Genomic DNA, 15,619 nt, shown 5'->3' with positions numbered 1-15,619 from the left:
AGGGCCAAGTCGAGAAGACAATGACAGAAGAATTAACCTCGCATGTCTTCCAAAGACCAAATCTTACCAGATCGTCCACCAGATCTTTGATAGCGGTGATTCCAAGCACGATGACCAGGGGAATCAGAGTAGTATACCAGGGCAGAGTAGAAATCTCTGGAATAATCTAAACAAACAAGACATTTGGTGGCACTCACTGATCCCCATTCTTTGCAAAACTGTCAGTCATAAAACAGATAATGCATAGAAGTAATATTTATACCTGTAGGATGAGCAGAGCCAGGAAGTAGACATTGGCTACTCTCCTAAACTGCTCATACAGATTCAGGGGCAGAAAGGTCAAGAAATTGTACTTGTACGTCTTAATGGCATTTCCCTGCAGAGAAAAGAAACAAACAATTTGCTTACTTCTCTATTCCAAAAAAACGAGTCATTTTAAACGCAAGAGCTTATTTTGGCAGCTTATTTAAAAACAACTTGATTTCAATTCTACTACAAAAGTAAATTCAGACTAGGCTTGAAGACTACATGTTTATGATAAAGCAAGAGTTATAAAATTCTCGATTCTGGTTAGAAAGACAAAGATGCTCTGCAGAAAGTAGGGTTGAGAAATTGTAAACTTATCATGCTGTCAGTACTGAGCTGATGCTGTGTTTCATTTACAGATAACCATCTAAACTCTGCTTATTACACCTGGTTTCCACTGAGCAAGACACTGAAGCTCTGCCACTGTGGGAGAGCTCAGAGTTTGATTTCACAGAGGGCAGACTCTCTTCTTACTGGTGCTGAATGATAAGAGCTGGCTCAGGGCAGATTCCCCCAGCTGGTGTCCAATGGGGTGATGGACATTGTTCTATCTGAGGCTATGCTTCCATTCTGTATCTGTGTTATGTTGAACCTTCACATAAATATCAAAGCAAACAGACGCAGTTAGCCAAAGATTCTAGTCTGGAACAGCGGATTGCTTTTTAGACTAAGACCTGCAGGTGAAGCAGGTTTTTTTTGTTTTTGTTTTAATAAAAATTCATTTTCTGTTGCAAAATGTCATGGGAGAAAATGGGAAAGGTTTCCAAACTTGTCTTATTCAAGCTAGTGATCTCAGTCATCATCAATATGAGAAAAAAGAAGTATTTCCTCAGGAATATGTCCAGTTCTTTGAGAAACTACATACTATTAACCACTTTTATAGCAATTAACAGTAAGAAACGCACTGACGTTTTGGCATCTTGCTAGTCTGAAGCATTCAGGTTTTTATTCACGCCATAACACAATCTTGTCTCGCAGCCACAGGACTTGGGTATTATAAGTCAACCATAAACTCCTCTTCATGCCGAAGTATTATAGAGCTACATAAGAACCGATCCATTTAAGATTTTACCATGCCCACACACATCAATGAACTCTAGAAGCTACTAAATCATGGTGCATACTTGTGTTTTGCTTTTTTTTGTTTTTGTTTTTTAATTTACAGGACTGCACCTGGTTTTATTAAGACGTCAAGCTTTTGGCATCTGTTTACTACATGCATTAAATGTGAACTTTTTCAGAATATACTTGTACTTCTTTAGATTAACACACAAAAAAAATATGGCGTCATCAACAGGTTATTATGCAGTGGTATTGATGTAATTTATTTATAATGTAATTTATGACACTTTAGCACCACCGGGCAACGCTATGTGGCTTCAATTATATAGTAGAGAAGGCAGCATATCCATTTTGGGCAGCTAATACCAAAACAATCTAGAGATCCACAGAACTACAGAAGAGCTACGAGTATTTTTAAACATCTCCTGGCATCAGGATCTACCGTATCTGACTGTGTTTGCTGGTGAAAGAAAGGCCGCCCCAGCAGGGTGATCAGGTTTCAACCTTGACAAAGGCCAGTGACACGAAGCATAAAAATCTCTTCCGTGTTAACCGGCTGTCAGAAGGATAAACCACACAGCCAGCAACAACTACTTTAAATGGTTTTCCACATGAAGGGAGACAAATTTAACAAATGAACTGTGTGATGAACAAAAGCTGTACATAAATCAAAGAACAAGATTTTCTCATTTGACTCCAGTGTAGCACGCCCAACCCTCATCGAGTTACATCCACCTCATCCCATTATTCATCTACAGTTCCATTCATAACTGAACAGCGTACAAAATAAAAACGTCATATTTTATAAAACACCCTCTCAGTGGGATGCCTGATGGAAAATACACACCTGCCCTGGTATTTGTTTAGGGTGTGCCATGTTCAGCTCTATATGCTGAGGGTTTGGTTTACACCACAACCAACAGTCAATCTGCAGATAAGTACATTAAATGGCCTGCTGACGTAATGTCTAAACTTACAGAGTATTTGCTCTTCTTTATACACAGAAAGACTTTTTTCTTAAACTCTGGCAGCTGGTGATAGGGTCGGTCATTGGCTTTCACTTTCCAGGTGACGTCTGCGAAACAAGAAGAAAAAAAGAAAAAAAAGACAGTGTTTTAAAAATATACCTAATGTTGATGAAGTAAACTATAGAATAAATAACATGTCTGTTACTTATATACTCTAGAAAGTTGGGCTAAAACACAGACTGTATGTGAAAGATGGATGTAATCAACATAACTTCACCCACCAGTTAAATTAAAAACAAGAAGAAAAAAAAACAGAACAACTCAATTTTCCAAAGTAAAAATCAAGAAACTAGAAATGTCTTGATGCATGCTCAATCATCCAGGTAAGTAAATCAAAAAAGATTGATTCTGTTCATCTGGACGTAGCGTTTTGTGGGAGAAACGTTTCGTCACTCATCAAAGAGACTTCTTCAGTCTCAGCTGACTGCAGGTTTCCCCAATCCTATAAACAGGACATTGCACAGTGACTGAAACCAGCCAACTGAATGAACAATGGGCTGTGAGGTCAGTTCCTTGATCATAAATATGCAAACTGTCATAACCATTGATCAACAACCACTAATTAATGGCCACTAGTACCGTTCACAGAGAGTTCGGGGATGGCTGCAATCACAGCATTATAAGATGGTGAAAAATGTACCCTTAGGCCCCCTCCTCGATTCAGAGATGGTCTTTCCCTTTTCACGTAAATGGCCTCCTTGACTCTGCGCTCAAACCAGCGTTCCTCCCTGTCCAGGATGTGTACATCCTCATCCTTGAAAGAGTGTCCACTGGCCTGTAGGTGTGAATAGACTGCAGAGTCCTGGCATGACGAGGTGGCTTTTCTGTGTTGTGTCATCCGCTTCACCAGAGGTTGTTTGGTTTCCCCGATGTATAAATCCTGGCAATCCTCCTGGCACTTCACAGCGTACACTACGTTACTCTGTTTGTGTCGGGGACCTGATCCTTGGGGTGGACCAATTTTTGGCGCAGCGTGTTTTGGGGTTTAAAAGCTACAGAGACCCGGTGTTTAGAAAAAATGCGTCTCAACTGCTCCAATGCTCCTGACACATATGGGATCATTACAGGTTTTCACTTAGGCAGCGGTTGTCCTTCTCTCCTGGATTGGTTGGAGCTTTCTTTAGGCGCCTTCCCAGCTTTGACAAAAGTCCAGCTGGGATAACCACATTTACTCAGGGCCTTCTTGATGTGCTGTTCTTCTGCTTCCCTGGCCGCTGTCTCTCTGTCAGTGGGGATGGTGTTCGCTCTGTGTTGTAGCGTCCTGATGACACTCAGTTTATGCTCCAGTGGATAATGAGAGTCAACCCCTTAAATACTGATCTGTGTGTGTAGGCTTACAGTAAACATCAGCTTATCAATGGTTATAACAATTTGCATATTAATAATCAAGGAACTGACCTTACAGCCCACTGTTCATTCAGTGGTGCTAGTTTCCGTCATTGTGCAAATGTACTGTTTATAAGGTTGGGGAAAACTGCAGTCAGCTGAGGCTGAAGAAGTCACTTGGATGAATAACGAAAGGTTTCTCCCACTAAAAACGCTACGTCCAGATGAACAGAATCAACCTTCTCAGAAGAAACTAGAAAGTCCCCAAAAGTGGGTCACAGTATGATGTGATGCTAGGACATTTAACCACACATCAACCAGTATTATTTGCCTTATAGTGACATTAGTTATGCACATGTTAATAACACTTAAAAATCCACTGAGAATTTAAGGAGGCTCAAACATATTTGTCATTCACCTCAAATTAATCTCATGTCCATTAAAATCTGATCAATACTTTGGGAGAAATAGAAATTGGTATGAAACAGGAAAACTGCTATAAAATGACACATTCATCCCCTGAATCAGAAGGAGAAAAAAAAAAAAAAAAAAAAAAATAGGGATCAGCGCACGTCTTGAATAACTCACCAGTGGGTCTTGTCTCCACTTGGGGTTGCGGTGCTCTTTCTGGTGCCTCTTCTTCCCCTTCAGAGCTTTCCTCTTCCAATTCGTCATCCGTCTCATCGTCACTGTATGGCATGACCTCATCATCAGGTCCCAGGGAGCTCTGGGTGTCGACACGTCGTCGACTCATCTTGGCGGGTCAGTTATCTCTAAGAAAGGAAAAAATATGAAGAGATCAGTAGGTTCAATAATAATTTTACAGATTGTTTCACAGTGGAGTCTTCAGACCGTTTCTGAGAAGTTCTGCAACTTTTTAAAAACAATCAATCCAACAGCTACGTTGTGCAACGACTGCAATGATGCACCAGGTGCCTTTTTTTTCCAGACCTGCTTACAAAAAAAATAAATTAATTAATGAATACATAAATGAATAGATGGAGTCAGCAGATCAGTTTAATCCAGACAAAACTAATATATGAATGATCTGTAGTGTGATTTCCTGAATAAAGGTTTATACTAAGGATGCATCAGACACTAGATATGACTTAGATGATAATACCAATGCTAAAAGCTAACCTGCTCAGCATGTGGGACCTCTTACATATGTTAGTATCAAGATTGTGAGTTTACATTTTCTTTAAGACAATCTCCAAAAACTTAAACTGACAGTTTTCCTTAGGGCTCGTTCCACATAAGCCCTCAGATTCAGCATATTTTATTTGTACAATAATTATACAATTTGTTCTGGCCTCAGTTTTCAGACCCACACGTTGCATCCATCATTTATATACAGCTCATGAAGTCGTGATTTGCATTTTTCTTTTTAATTCCAAGTCTGTTTCATAAATGAGGAAGATGATGCAAACACTATAATGCATCATACAAAGTAGTACAGTTGAAATCAATGGGGCCTTCAGAGTTCCATAATGTACACAGTAAACTGTAAATAAACGTATCGACTATAATGAAAACAATCTAAATAAATTTAAAACATTAATATTTCAATAAATAAAAGGAAAAAAAATTGGTCAGGTTGACAAGGATTAATGGTTCCACAGGCCTCAGTTTCTCAGACGAAGAAGTGAAAGTAAGAACACTGCAGGGGGAAAAAGAAGGGGGAAAAAGCTGTGACAGCAGTCACAAGTCTAACAGGTTTACAGATGCCGCACACTGACTTAAGAATATGAAAAGAGCAGGAATGCAGCTGAAGCAGGAAATGCAGATCTGCCTCCAGCTGACTGATCAACTCTAAAAGTTTTCACGGCAGGAAAACTGACCGCCCACGTGTAGTATCATTATAGCCATTAATACTCAGTAATCAGTCACAAGAAGGGAGCTGTACTTCTGTTTTTCTCCCTACTTTGACTGACAAATGCCATGAGCAAAACGATGCAGTGTGATGACGTGGGATCCGTGTCGAAGTGATCGTGTCCATGTGAGGAATGCAATCACTCCCTCCTTGTCATCACCACCTCTCATTAAGGATGAGCTTTTTATAGCCTATTTGCGACGACTGGAACAGCAGGACAAACCTCCAACAGCAGTTTTCAGAGTTTAAAGCAAAGTCTTGTGTTTGAAAAGTTTATCTGAAGGGGAGGTGTGGTTCTGTGACATTTAATAAAGCAAACCTTGTTGGTCTTACCGCTGCACTGAATGGCATGACACAGATAATAACCTATGTGCTTCTGTGCGGTTCAGTTACTCAGTGGAACACAGATTATTTATCGACTGCTAATAATAGTTCCTCACAAAAGAAACGTTTCTGTCTTCTTGTTTCCGTCGTGTTCCCTAAAAACTACCGTGTCCACCTGTTTTTGGAAATTACAGAGGTCTTAAAGCACATCTTCAGAAATGAACCAAGCCGAGTGCAATTTACAGGATGGAAATATACAGGATTTGGTTTTCTCTGTTGATATTGTATTTTAACTGTTGTACAGTGCTTTGAGACTTATGTCTGAAAAGAGTTGTATAAATAAACTTTACTTTCTAACAAAACATTTTTCCAGTTTACTTAAACCTGGCATAGTTTTCATTTTTTCCTAATGTGACTATTTCTTTTGCCAACTTTGCACTCTCCACGACAAAGAAGAGAATCGGGGAAACATCCAGTCTCACAAAACAGCACGAGGCACAAGATTCACTTCAAAATATAGTTTGCCCTGATGAGGTAGCAACCTGAAATCCTCGCCAATAGTTAAAATGTGCAATTTTAGACCAGAAACATATTTACAGCCTGGTACAAAATGTTGTTGATCTCTGTAGCGACTTAGTGACAGCTGTACACTGGTGACAAAACAAAAAAACAAAAAAACAAAAACAAAAACCCACTCATCCATTTATTATTAAAGTTTAAAGTTATGTATTTTAAGGGGAATAGCTGCCACCTGTCTTCATGCTACACCAGTCTCTGACCTCAACTGTGTTTTGTGTCTTTTGGAACATTTGTAATAGAGTTATATGATAATAATAACTTTATTTGTGTAATTAATCCCATTTACCTTTGGGTGACTGAAATTCTAATATTGGATGGTATGTTAATTAGCACTTATTAGCAAGTAACTAATCAACCAAGAAATTAACCAAGCTTTATAGCTTATTTTCTTTGTCAGCTAATACTAGAAAGCACAAATTCAGGGTTTAAATATCCAAAAGATGAAAATTTATTTTCATAATATCAATGTGTGTCCATCTTTTGTAGACAGATTAAAGGTGGATGTAGCTACAATGATGTCATCCACTGGTTTCTGAAGCCTCGAGATGAGCGTTTCCATTGTTACAATCTTGTGTGGGGGGAAAAACTGGATGTGACAAAGAAAGGCGGGTCTCAATGTGGAACTGTACGCTCATGGGCTCACAACTTGTAATTGATAAGTTGTTACCCAATAAGCTTGTGATTTCATGCCACAAATAAATTTTTAAACACTGGGGTTTCTTTGTTAGGTTTTTTTTTTTTTTTTTTTAAATTGAGTGGACATATGTCTAACACCTTGTTTCAGTATATATGCAGCAATAGAGGCAATATGCATGACGCCATAGTTCATTTTAAATAAACTAGAGGGTTATAACTATAACATACATGACTGTTTTTAAAAAAAATAAAATAAAATTGTTTGGTCTTACCTCAGCTTTGATAGATAATGTAATGAATTGGCCATTTTATCTCCCTCTGACATCTGACTGACTAACAGTTCCTGATTAAAAGGCGCCAAGCTCAGATTGGCACGCTCAATCAGCTTAATGTTTAATGTTGTTAAAGAGTCTTTTAGCACAGCTGATAAGGTTGATTAATTTGGTTTCCAAAAACCAAACATAAGCACTGAACAATGTCAGGAGACACAGAAATGTACCAAACAGAGCTTAGCAGGCCACTCGAGGCAATTATAGTGCAGTCAGCATCCTGTTCTTCGTCTTCATATTAATGAACACTTTTTCCACTTTGAATTTAAACATCGGTCTATCTGTATGCAAGCGCTCTTCCCAAAAAGAGGTTTACGTCAAATTAAAACTGCACAATGAATAAATCAGTGGCAGCTAAATTTCAAGCAACTCATTCAGATTCAAAGCTTTGGTCACACTTGGAGCTTTTGCTAATATTGTTTTTTTACAAAACAGGTGTACTTAATGACACGTCAACACGTCTGCCATGTAACAGGCCCATCTGACAGCTGACATTGCCGGCTTGGACCAGCTTTTCTTGTGTTCCTATTATGAATGTGAGCCACACAAAGAAATTCCTTTCCACTTGTTGGGCAAGAAAATCGAGTTTTAAAGCCTTCTTAAGTCATAAAGGAAAAATATTTTAGTCATTGAGTCTTCAGTCTACACAACCATGGTTTCAAAGGTTTCTAAACCAGACGACATGTTACGTCTCAGTGCATTTATCACCTTTATCGCCACAATCAGTGTTCATGTAACAGCGTTTTTGCAGAAAATGTTCCATAGCTTGTAACTGATTGCCCAATTCTATGTTCTGCCAGCTTACATTTACTATTTATTACCAGCTCGGTGTCAACATTTAATTAAATATTAATCATGCTTTCCTTGCCAGAGCCTCTGTAAAGGCTATTTATTTATTAATTGGTAAGCACAGAAGTCTTCTCACAGACCAGGAACACAGCTCGGCACGCTTTGTGCATACATGTTTAAGCCCCGCCCTCCTCACAGCCTGTAGTGTGTTCCCATGCGTCGTGTTCGTCAACAGTATTTCACAACTTTAATTAACAGTTGCAGCAAAATTTCCACCAATGACTTGTTGGCACACATGAATTTCATGTCTGACCCACAAAAAACAGGGATGAACATATTTAACACACAACGAACACACAATATACTGTACATGCAAGATGGTTAATAGCTATGTATTCACTGCCACTGAATAAAGCCGTTTTGCTTAAAAGGTTTTATGTCCCATCAAAGATAAAGCAGAGCCATAGAAAGGGAAAGAAAAAAAATGGGGCGGTAAGAGTATGTCTTCAGACTCTTGCTGTGATTATACTGATAATAATACACTCAACAAAAACAGCAGGAAACTGCTCAAACAGACTGAACAAACAAGGTAATATTCAGATCGCTCCTAAAAGTTTTCATTCAGCTAGAGATTTATATAAGAAGTTCATTTCTATTCAAGCTCTCCATTTACAGTGGGTGTTTTGGCTGAATGGGCCTTGTTTGAACATACAAGTCCAAACACGAAAACATGGGAACACAGAGATTTGATGACGGGAGGGGCGGGAGAGGAAGAGGGGGATCGAGTGTGTAGAGTAAAAACTTGCTGCTCTGACCTCACTTGGCATTTCCACCATCTCTCAGCAAAAACGCCACCTTTAAAAGTCAAATTATTCTAAACAACAGTCCGTCTAACCAGAAAAACTTTCATCACCCAGTCAAACAACACCACGCCAAAGGAACAGACAATGCCAAATAATGCTCTGCGTCACTCCTGCATTCACGGATATATCCTTTAAGACACCTGTCATCACTGCAGGTATGCATGCCATCAAAACAACTTCTTCCAAGCGAGTTGGCTTCATAAATGCACAAGTCTAAAAGTTCTGTTAAGTTACAGTTTTGCAGCTGCTTTAATAAAAAGGCAATTACTGGGAAATTTGTCAGGATATCCAGACCAAGACTTCCTGATGTGTCCATGCGAAGTACAAAGACAGCTGATGGTTACAAGAATGCACTCCAGTAAATGCAGCCGTCTCCAACAACTCCGTGTATGTTTGTAAGAAATAAACAGGGTCTTTATTTCAGTGTGACCAGCTGTAAAGACACGCTAAAGAGCAACACACCATGTCCACCTAAGCAATCCACTTAACATAAAAACAGCTCTGGACCAACGGAGTGGAGCTTTAGCCTTGCTTAAAGTCAGATGCATCAGTGTCAACATGCCCACAATATTAACTCACTCTTCATGTTTAAAGTGAAAAATCCACAGTGTTGTTTCAGAAAAAGCAAAAAAATACAACCAAAGAAGGCTCAATGATCCGTGGACTAATATTCAGTCAATTAACAAGGGGAGAACATGATATAGAACTCATTCAAACAAATGCAAAATAGATGTGTCTAAGAAAATATATCTGGTACGGGAACTATACTTTTGCTGAAAAGAAGTCTGCAGCGCATAGTGAGGACAGCAGAGAGGATCACTGGAGGCCTCTCCCACCCGTCTCCCAACTCTACAACAAACACATCATCCGACGTGCGAACAGTGTAGTGAAGGACACTTTCCACCCCTCAGATGCACCTTTCTCCCTCCTTCCATCTGGCAGACGGTTTTGCAATATCAAAACCATAATGACCAGACACTGCAAGAGCTTCCCCCCCACCCCCCCAAGCAGTCAGAGCCCTCAACTCACTACCACCAAACAACTGATATACACAAACGCCTTACAATACTCACCAAAAGACTCAAAAACAATAAAAACTTCCACAAATTCACTACAAACTGGACCTGAGAACAACATGCTTATTTGCACACTCAGTGTGAAGTAGTCAGACTCAAACGTCAAAGAAGGTGGTAGGGAAGCAGACTATGCAGACATTTTAGGTTTCCAAGGTGAGCAATTTATTTACAGTGAACTTAATTTAATGTAACTTAACAAAACTTCCCCCAAATCAATTCAATTACCAAAACTCAACATAACATGGATCTGGTGACACAGCTCACCTCTCCTCTCTCCTGCATCTGGTAGAGACTGGCTTTAAATAGGGCCATCAATTTCCCTCCAATTGCCCAGCCAGTACCACTCACTCAACTGAGGGATCTAAAACTCTACACAGATTATCTAAAAACACAAAACCTCTACACACTTCTAATATGCACATTTACACAACTAAATGGCAGTATTAACGAAAGGAAAAACATTCAACAAATCACTTTAAACCTTAACACAAACAAAATGAAGTATCTCTATGGACAAAGAAACCCCTCCACTTGGTTTGACCTGCTGGTGTCATATGTGACATCATCAGGACTTTAAAATGAGGAAATGCCAGGCGGGCGTTTCCCACACCTGACCCTTATGACGACTGAAAAGACAAACAAAGTAAGTATGAACAAATGACTTAATCTGTAACATAATAAAGTATGAAGAAACATAACTTAGTATTTGTCTTAATTTGCAGAATGTTTGATTTGCCGGCAACAAAACGCTTACACAAACAAACCCGGGATAGTGAGTGAAGCAATGTTACTTGACAAATAGCAAATCATAGCAAATACATAGAAACGGAATAACGTGTACAATGTGCAAAAAAAAAAAAAAAAAGTAAACACATGTGGGACAAATGGAGAGAATTATAACTGCTCCTCCACTTTGTCACACTCAGTCACACGGTTACTGAACACATCTACATAATACTATATTTGCACATTTTGGACCTTACACATGCCTTCGTCCTGTCTACAATATCCTGACCATAACTTGAACCTGCTATTCAATACCTACTGCACAATCCACTTTGTATTGTCTCTGTCCCATCTTTGTTTATTGTACAGTTAGTATTGTATAGTTATTATTATAGTATTGTATACTTAGTAATAGTACTTTTTAATCTTTATTATAAAGACAATAACGATAACAAATAATCATTATTATTTATTTGTAATTCCTAGTTTTCTATCTCTTGGAGATAGATCTTTTATATTCTTATAAATACACCATGTAGGGCTTGGGGTGAAACAGCATTTCAGTACAGTGGAACCCCGACTTACGAATACCCCATTTAACGAAAAATTCAAGTTACAAAGGCACTTAACGGCAATCTTTCTGCCCGTGTTACGGCAAAATGCCCGTGTAACAAAATCTGCTGGCTCTGATTGGCTGAGTCCAGAAGGCCCACAATGCCTTCCGAATCATGTGACAACCCCCTTGGCTTTCGTACTTGTGCTTCGCTGTTCCATTTGAACAACGTATTGTTGTTGCAGTTAGCAATTAGCCTATAGCCTATTGTTCACTCAAAAGGAGCGATGGGTGCTTCTACTTATGAAAATTTTTCACTTACGAAAGACCCTCGGGAACGAATTACTTTCGTAAGTCAGGGTTCCACTGTACGTTGTATACTGTGTATATTGTTGTACTGACAAAGTTCTTGAATGTTGAATCTTGAAAGAAGCATTGAATCATATGAAAATTATGTGGTTTTACAAAGCTGCAAATGAGCCGTTTATCAGGAAGTTTCCACTCCTTTTTAGTTTCCCCTCCTTATTAGCCAGTCATGATTTTTGCATCAAAATTACTATAAATATGCCATTACTGCACTGAACTGGATGATGCTGAGAAATTTCCCAAGCATATGAGAAAAATGCTTGTGTTTGGCCACGATGAGTCTGATGTTTAGCATTGCATCATGAGCTCCAGCTTCACACGGCTCTAAATGAGTCATTTGAGACCCTTCCTTTTCAACTTTTAAATGTTTATGGTGGTAATGAGACACACTCTTACCGTAGTTCAGGAAATAGTTTCCCTTATCATTATTTTTTATTTTACCAACATGTCTCATATCTGTTGATTTTAAAGGCTGGCAGGGCTTTTGTCTCACACCACAGACTGCACTTTATAATCCAGTTAACATGACACAGTTGAAATGTAGAAACCTGCCCTGTCAGAAACAGTATCAATGAATACTACTCTTTGGGTTTGAAAAAAATGAAAGAAAAAAGGTTTGAGTTGAAATATAATGGTAACAACTTTTTTTTTAATGCTTAATTTTCTTGTCTCAACAACCACCATGCTGCAGAGGGGATCGTGCTTTTTGATGACCCTTTCCTTGTGTCATGACTCTGAGATGGCTGTTCAAATCTTATGTTTACAATGAACAGCCAGTAACAGGGGAAGAAAAAAAACAAAACAAAAGGGCACTTTGGGCTGTGCCAAAGACATGAAATAAAGATTATTTTGAACTGTGAATCATACAAAACTATTCTAGAACAGTGCAGTCGTTAAAATAAAGAGCTAGGTCCCCTTTAACTTCTGGAACTAGACAAGTGAAGTTAAATGTCTTTTCCTGTGGCTGATATCTTCAATCTGTTGTCAATATTAAATGTTAATATATTTTCAAGTTCTTTAGGAGGTATAAATAAATATATCAGACACTACTGTGAAATAACGAAGAAGCGGAACCTCATCAACTTGACCTAAAAAGCTGGTTTTATCACCTGGGAAGTCAACTGAGGATGAAAGCAGCCTCATTAACAAACAAATTCATCAGTTTTCTTTCCCGAGAGCTCAGCGGTTCCTGCACAGGTCTCCCTGATAACAGATAACGACCAAAGTGAGGCTTAGAGGCAGCCACGCTCTTCAGGATCGCTCTTCAGAAAACAGGTTTTGCTATCTGGTACAGGATATCCCTATGGCAACCAGGGGGAGCAGGAAGGGGTGGGGGGGGATTCACAGAGTGGGACAGAATAGAGCATACCTAACTGACGACACTGAAACCTGAGGAGGGAGGAGGTACAGCGCTCCGTGAGACTGCTCAGGTGAGCCTTCAGACAAGTCAAACAAGAAGCACAAGACTGCGGATCTGTAGATAATGACCCTTAAATATCAAATTTGCATTTGGCCTAATATTTAGTCTATGTCTTCTCTAAGATCTGCGCAGAAAGCCATCCAAAAAAAGTCAATTAAAAGATACAGAAATAAAAATGTAATCATAAAATAAATGACTTTGGGTGCCAGTTTGCAAGTAAACTCAAAGTTAGTCCCTTATTGATATAATGCCGTACCAGCTGTAAATATAATATTTACAGTTTGCAGCATTGCGGGAAGACCTCACTGGAAATAGTTATGCAGTGTGTGAAGTTTGAAGGCTGAAAGGCAGCTTTTGTTTTTAGTAAACAGTGTCTTCACATCAGGGTACATGAACAGGATCGAAGTGCACTTTTGTATGTGTGAAAAATGTGTTAAAGTCATGTGACTGCATGTTTGTTTAGGTGAAAAACAAGTTTGAAGAGCAAAACAAAAACAAAAAAAACAAACCACACACAGGCATGTATGAAAATATGAGCTCACCAGATGGTTGCCTGAGTTAAACTCTGCTAGCGTAGCACACCACATCCACTGTATTGTGGGTAATGTAGGCCTCAGGTTTCAGAAATGAAAAATACAAACCAGAGACGACTACTTCTCTAAATGTCCATCATTAATCTGAGAATATTGTGAAATATAAACACAACAGCAGGAACTCAAACAGCAGTCATCCACTACCAGCTCCAGTATTTGTGTTTCAGTTATTAGAAAAGAAAATAATCTGATAAGAAATTTCACTTGGCCCATTTCTACTTGGTTCATATCCAGAAGAACACAATTACAATAAGACTGAGGTTTATTCATGTTTTCTCAGTTATTTCCAAAGCCTAAAAGAGAACAGCATCGTTTTGGACTTTACAGCAGGAAAGATGGCTTCCATTATGAAGATTAGTGCTGTTAAAGGTGTCTGACATTTAAAAGTATGAAAAAAATCGTAAATAGCATTAAGTCACTGATCATTCCAGTTTTCAAGAAAAACGCATTTTTCTTACTGCTGTGCTTAAAACTCAAAACCATCTCTACATTTAGAGAAGTTTTTTAAAATCATGAAATATTTAAAATACTGCTGCTGACCTACAGAAAGCTCACACGAAATATACTGTACTGGTCTTAACAAGGTTGCAAATAGAGCTTCAACATGCAACAAGAAGAAATGGGAGTGAGACAAAACATTTCTTTGAGCATGCAATTTATTGAAAACAACGCTTAAACTGAAACAGGTTGTTTTATAGCTGATCAAAAGTTTAGGACCACACCTCCAAAAAACCTGTAACCACCCCCAAAACAGAAATCAAAGTAGCTCCACCATTATTGATGATCACTTCATTGCAGGATGCTTCATGCAAGCACTTCCATGAGGTGAGTGGGAACATTTCTCAAATTGGTGAAGAGCATCTCCTGTCTGGAACTGTTGTCCATTTTTGTAAACTTCCCTTGCCATCCATCCCCAAAGCTTCTCAATTGGATTTAGATCAGGAAAACACACAGGATGATCCAACAGATTGATGTTATTCTCCTGGATATATTCCCTTGTTCTGTGTACTGTCTCGTTGTCCTGTTGAAAACCCCAGTCGTTACCACACAGATGAGGGCCATCAGTCATGAGGAATGCTCTCTGCAACATCTGGACATAGCCAGCAGCCGTTTGACGCCCCTGCATTGTTCCACTGAAGGAAAAAGCATCCCAGACCATTATAGTACCCACGCACTGTACATGTCAGTTGGGATCTGCTTGTCATGGCAGTGATGTTAGAAACCATCAGGGTTACATTTTTTCCTCTCTGAGAATAAAACTTTCTTCCATCTTTCATTGTCCCATGTTTGGTGCACTCTTGCAAAGTCTAAATGATCGGTTCTGTGGCGTTCAAGGAGACGAGGCCTTTGTAGACGTTTTTTGTTTTTGAAGCCCTTCAGTCTCCGATGCCGTCTGATGGTTATGGGGCTGCAGTCTGCACCAGTAACTGCCTTAATTTGGTTTGGGGATTGTCCAGTGTCTTGATGGACAGCCAGTTGGGTCCTCCGGCTCAGTGCTGGTAAAATTTTGGAGTCTTCCACTTAACTTTTTTTGTTCCATAACCCTCAGGATCATTTAAGAAGTCCCAAATGACTTTCTTATTGCGTCCCACCTCAGCAGGGATTGTGCGCTGCGAGAGACCCTGCTTATGCAGTTCAACAATAACACCACATTCAAAAAGGGAAAGTTTTTTTGCATTTGCCATCAGTACGTCATGACAGTGTGACTACCTGACAGAAAATGACAATGAATCCACATTTTTGCACAGATTTGGCCTTTTAAAGGGATGT

The 15,619-nt window shown here is 39.1% G+C and overlaps 1 protein-coding gene across 1 annotated transcript in view; it reads right to left on the bottom strand.

The window, feature by feature from the left end:
- atp8b1 (ATPase phospholipid transporting 8B1) overlaps positions 1 to 15,619 on the bottom strand; it is a 35,495-nt gene that overhangs the window by 13,407 nt on the left and 6,469 nt on the right. Inside the window, exons 2-5 of the mRNA XM_085278932.1 lie at positions 4,311 to 4,495; positions 2,346 to 2,443; positions 263 to 376; positions 68 to 166 (exon numbers count right to left, since the gene is read on the bottom strand). Coding sequence (XP_085135058.1) covers positions 68 to 166; positions 263 to 376; positions 2,346 to 2,443; positions 4,311 to 4,476 — 477 coding nt within the window. The 5' untranslated portion in view covers positions 4,477 to 4,495. The remainder of the gene's footprint in view (positions 1 to 67; positions 167 to 262; positions 377 to 2,345; positions 2,444 to 4,310; positions 4,496 to 15,619) is intronic.

This window comes from Mchenga conophoros, linkage group LG7 (genome assembly GCF_057382185.1).
Source record: "Mchenga conophoros isolate Kocher_MC1m ecotype Shallow Benthic linkage group LG7, M_conophoros_male_GT1.1, whole genome shotgun sequence".
Lineage (NCBI taxonomy): Eukaryota > Metazoa > Chordata > Actinopteri > Cichliformes > Cichlidae > Mchenga > Mchenga conophoros.
Note: the sequence above shows the minus strand (reverse complement) of the source record. Positions and strands in the feature narration are given on the sequence as shown.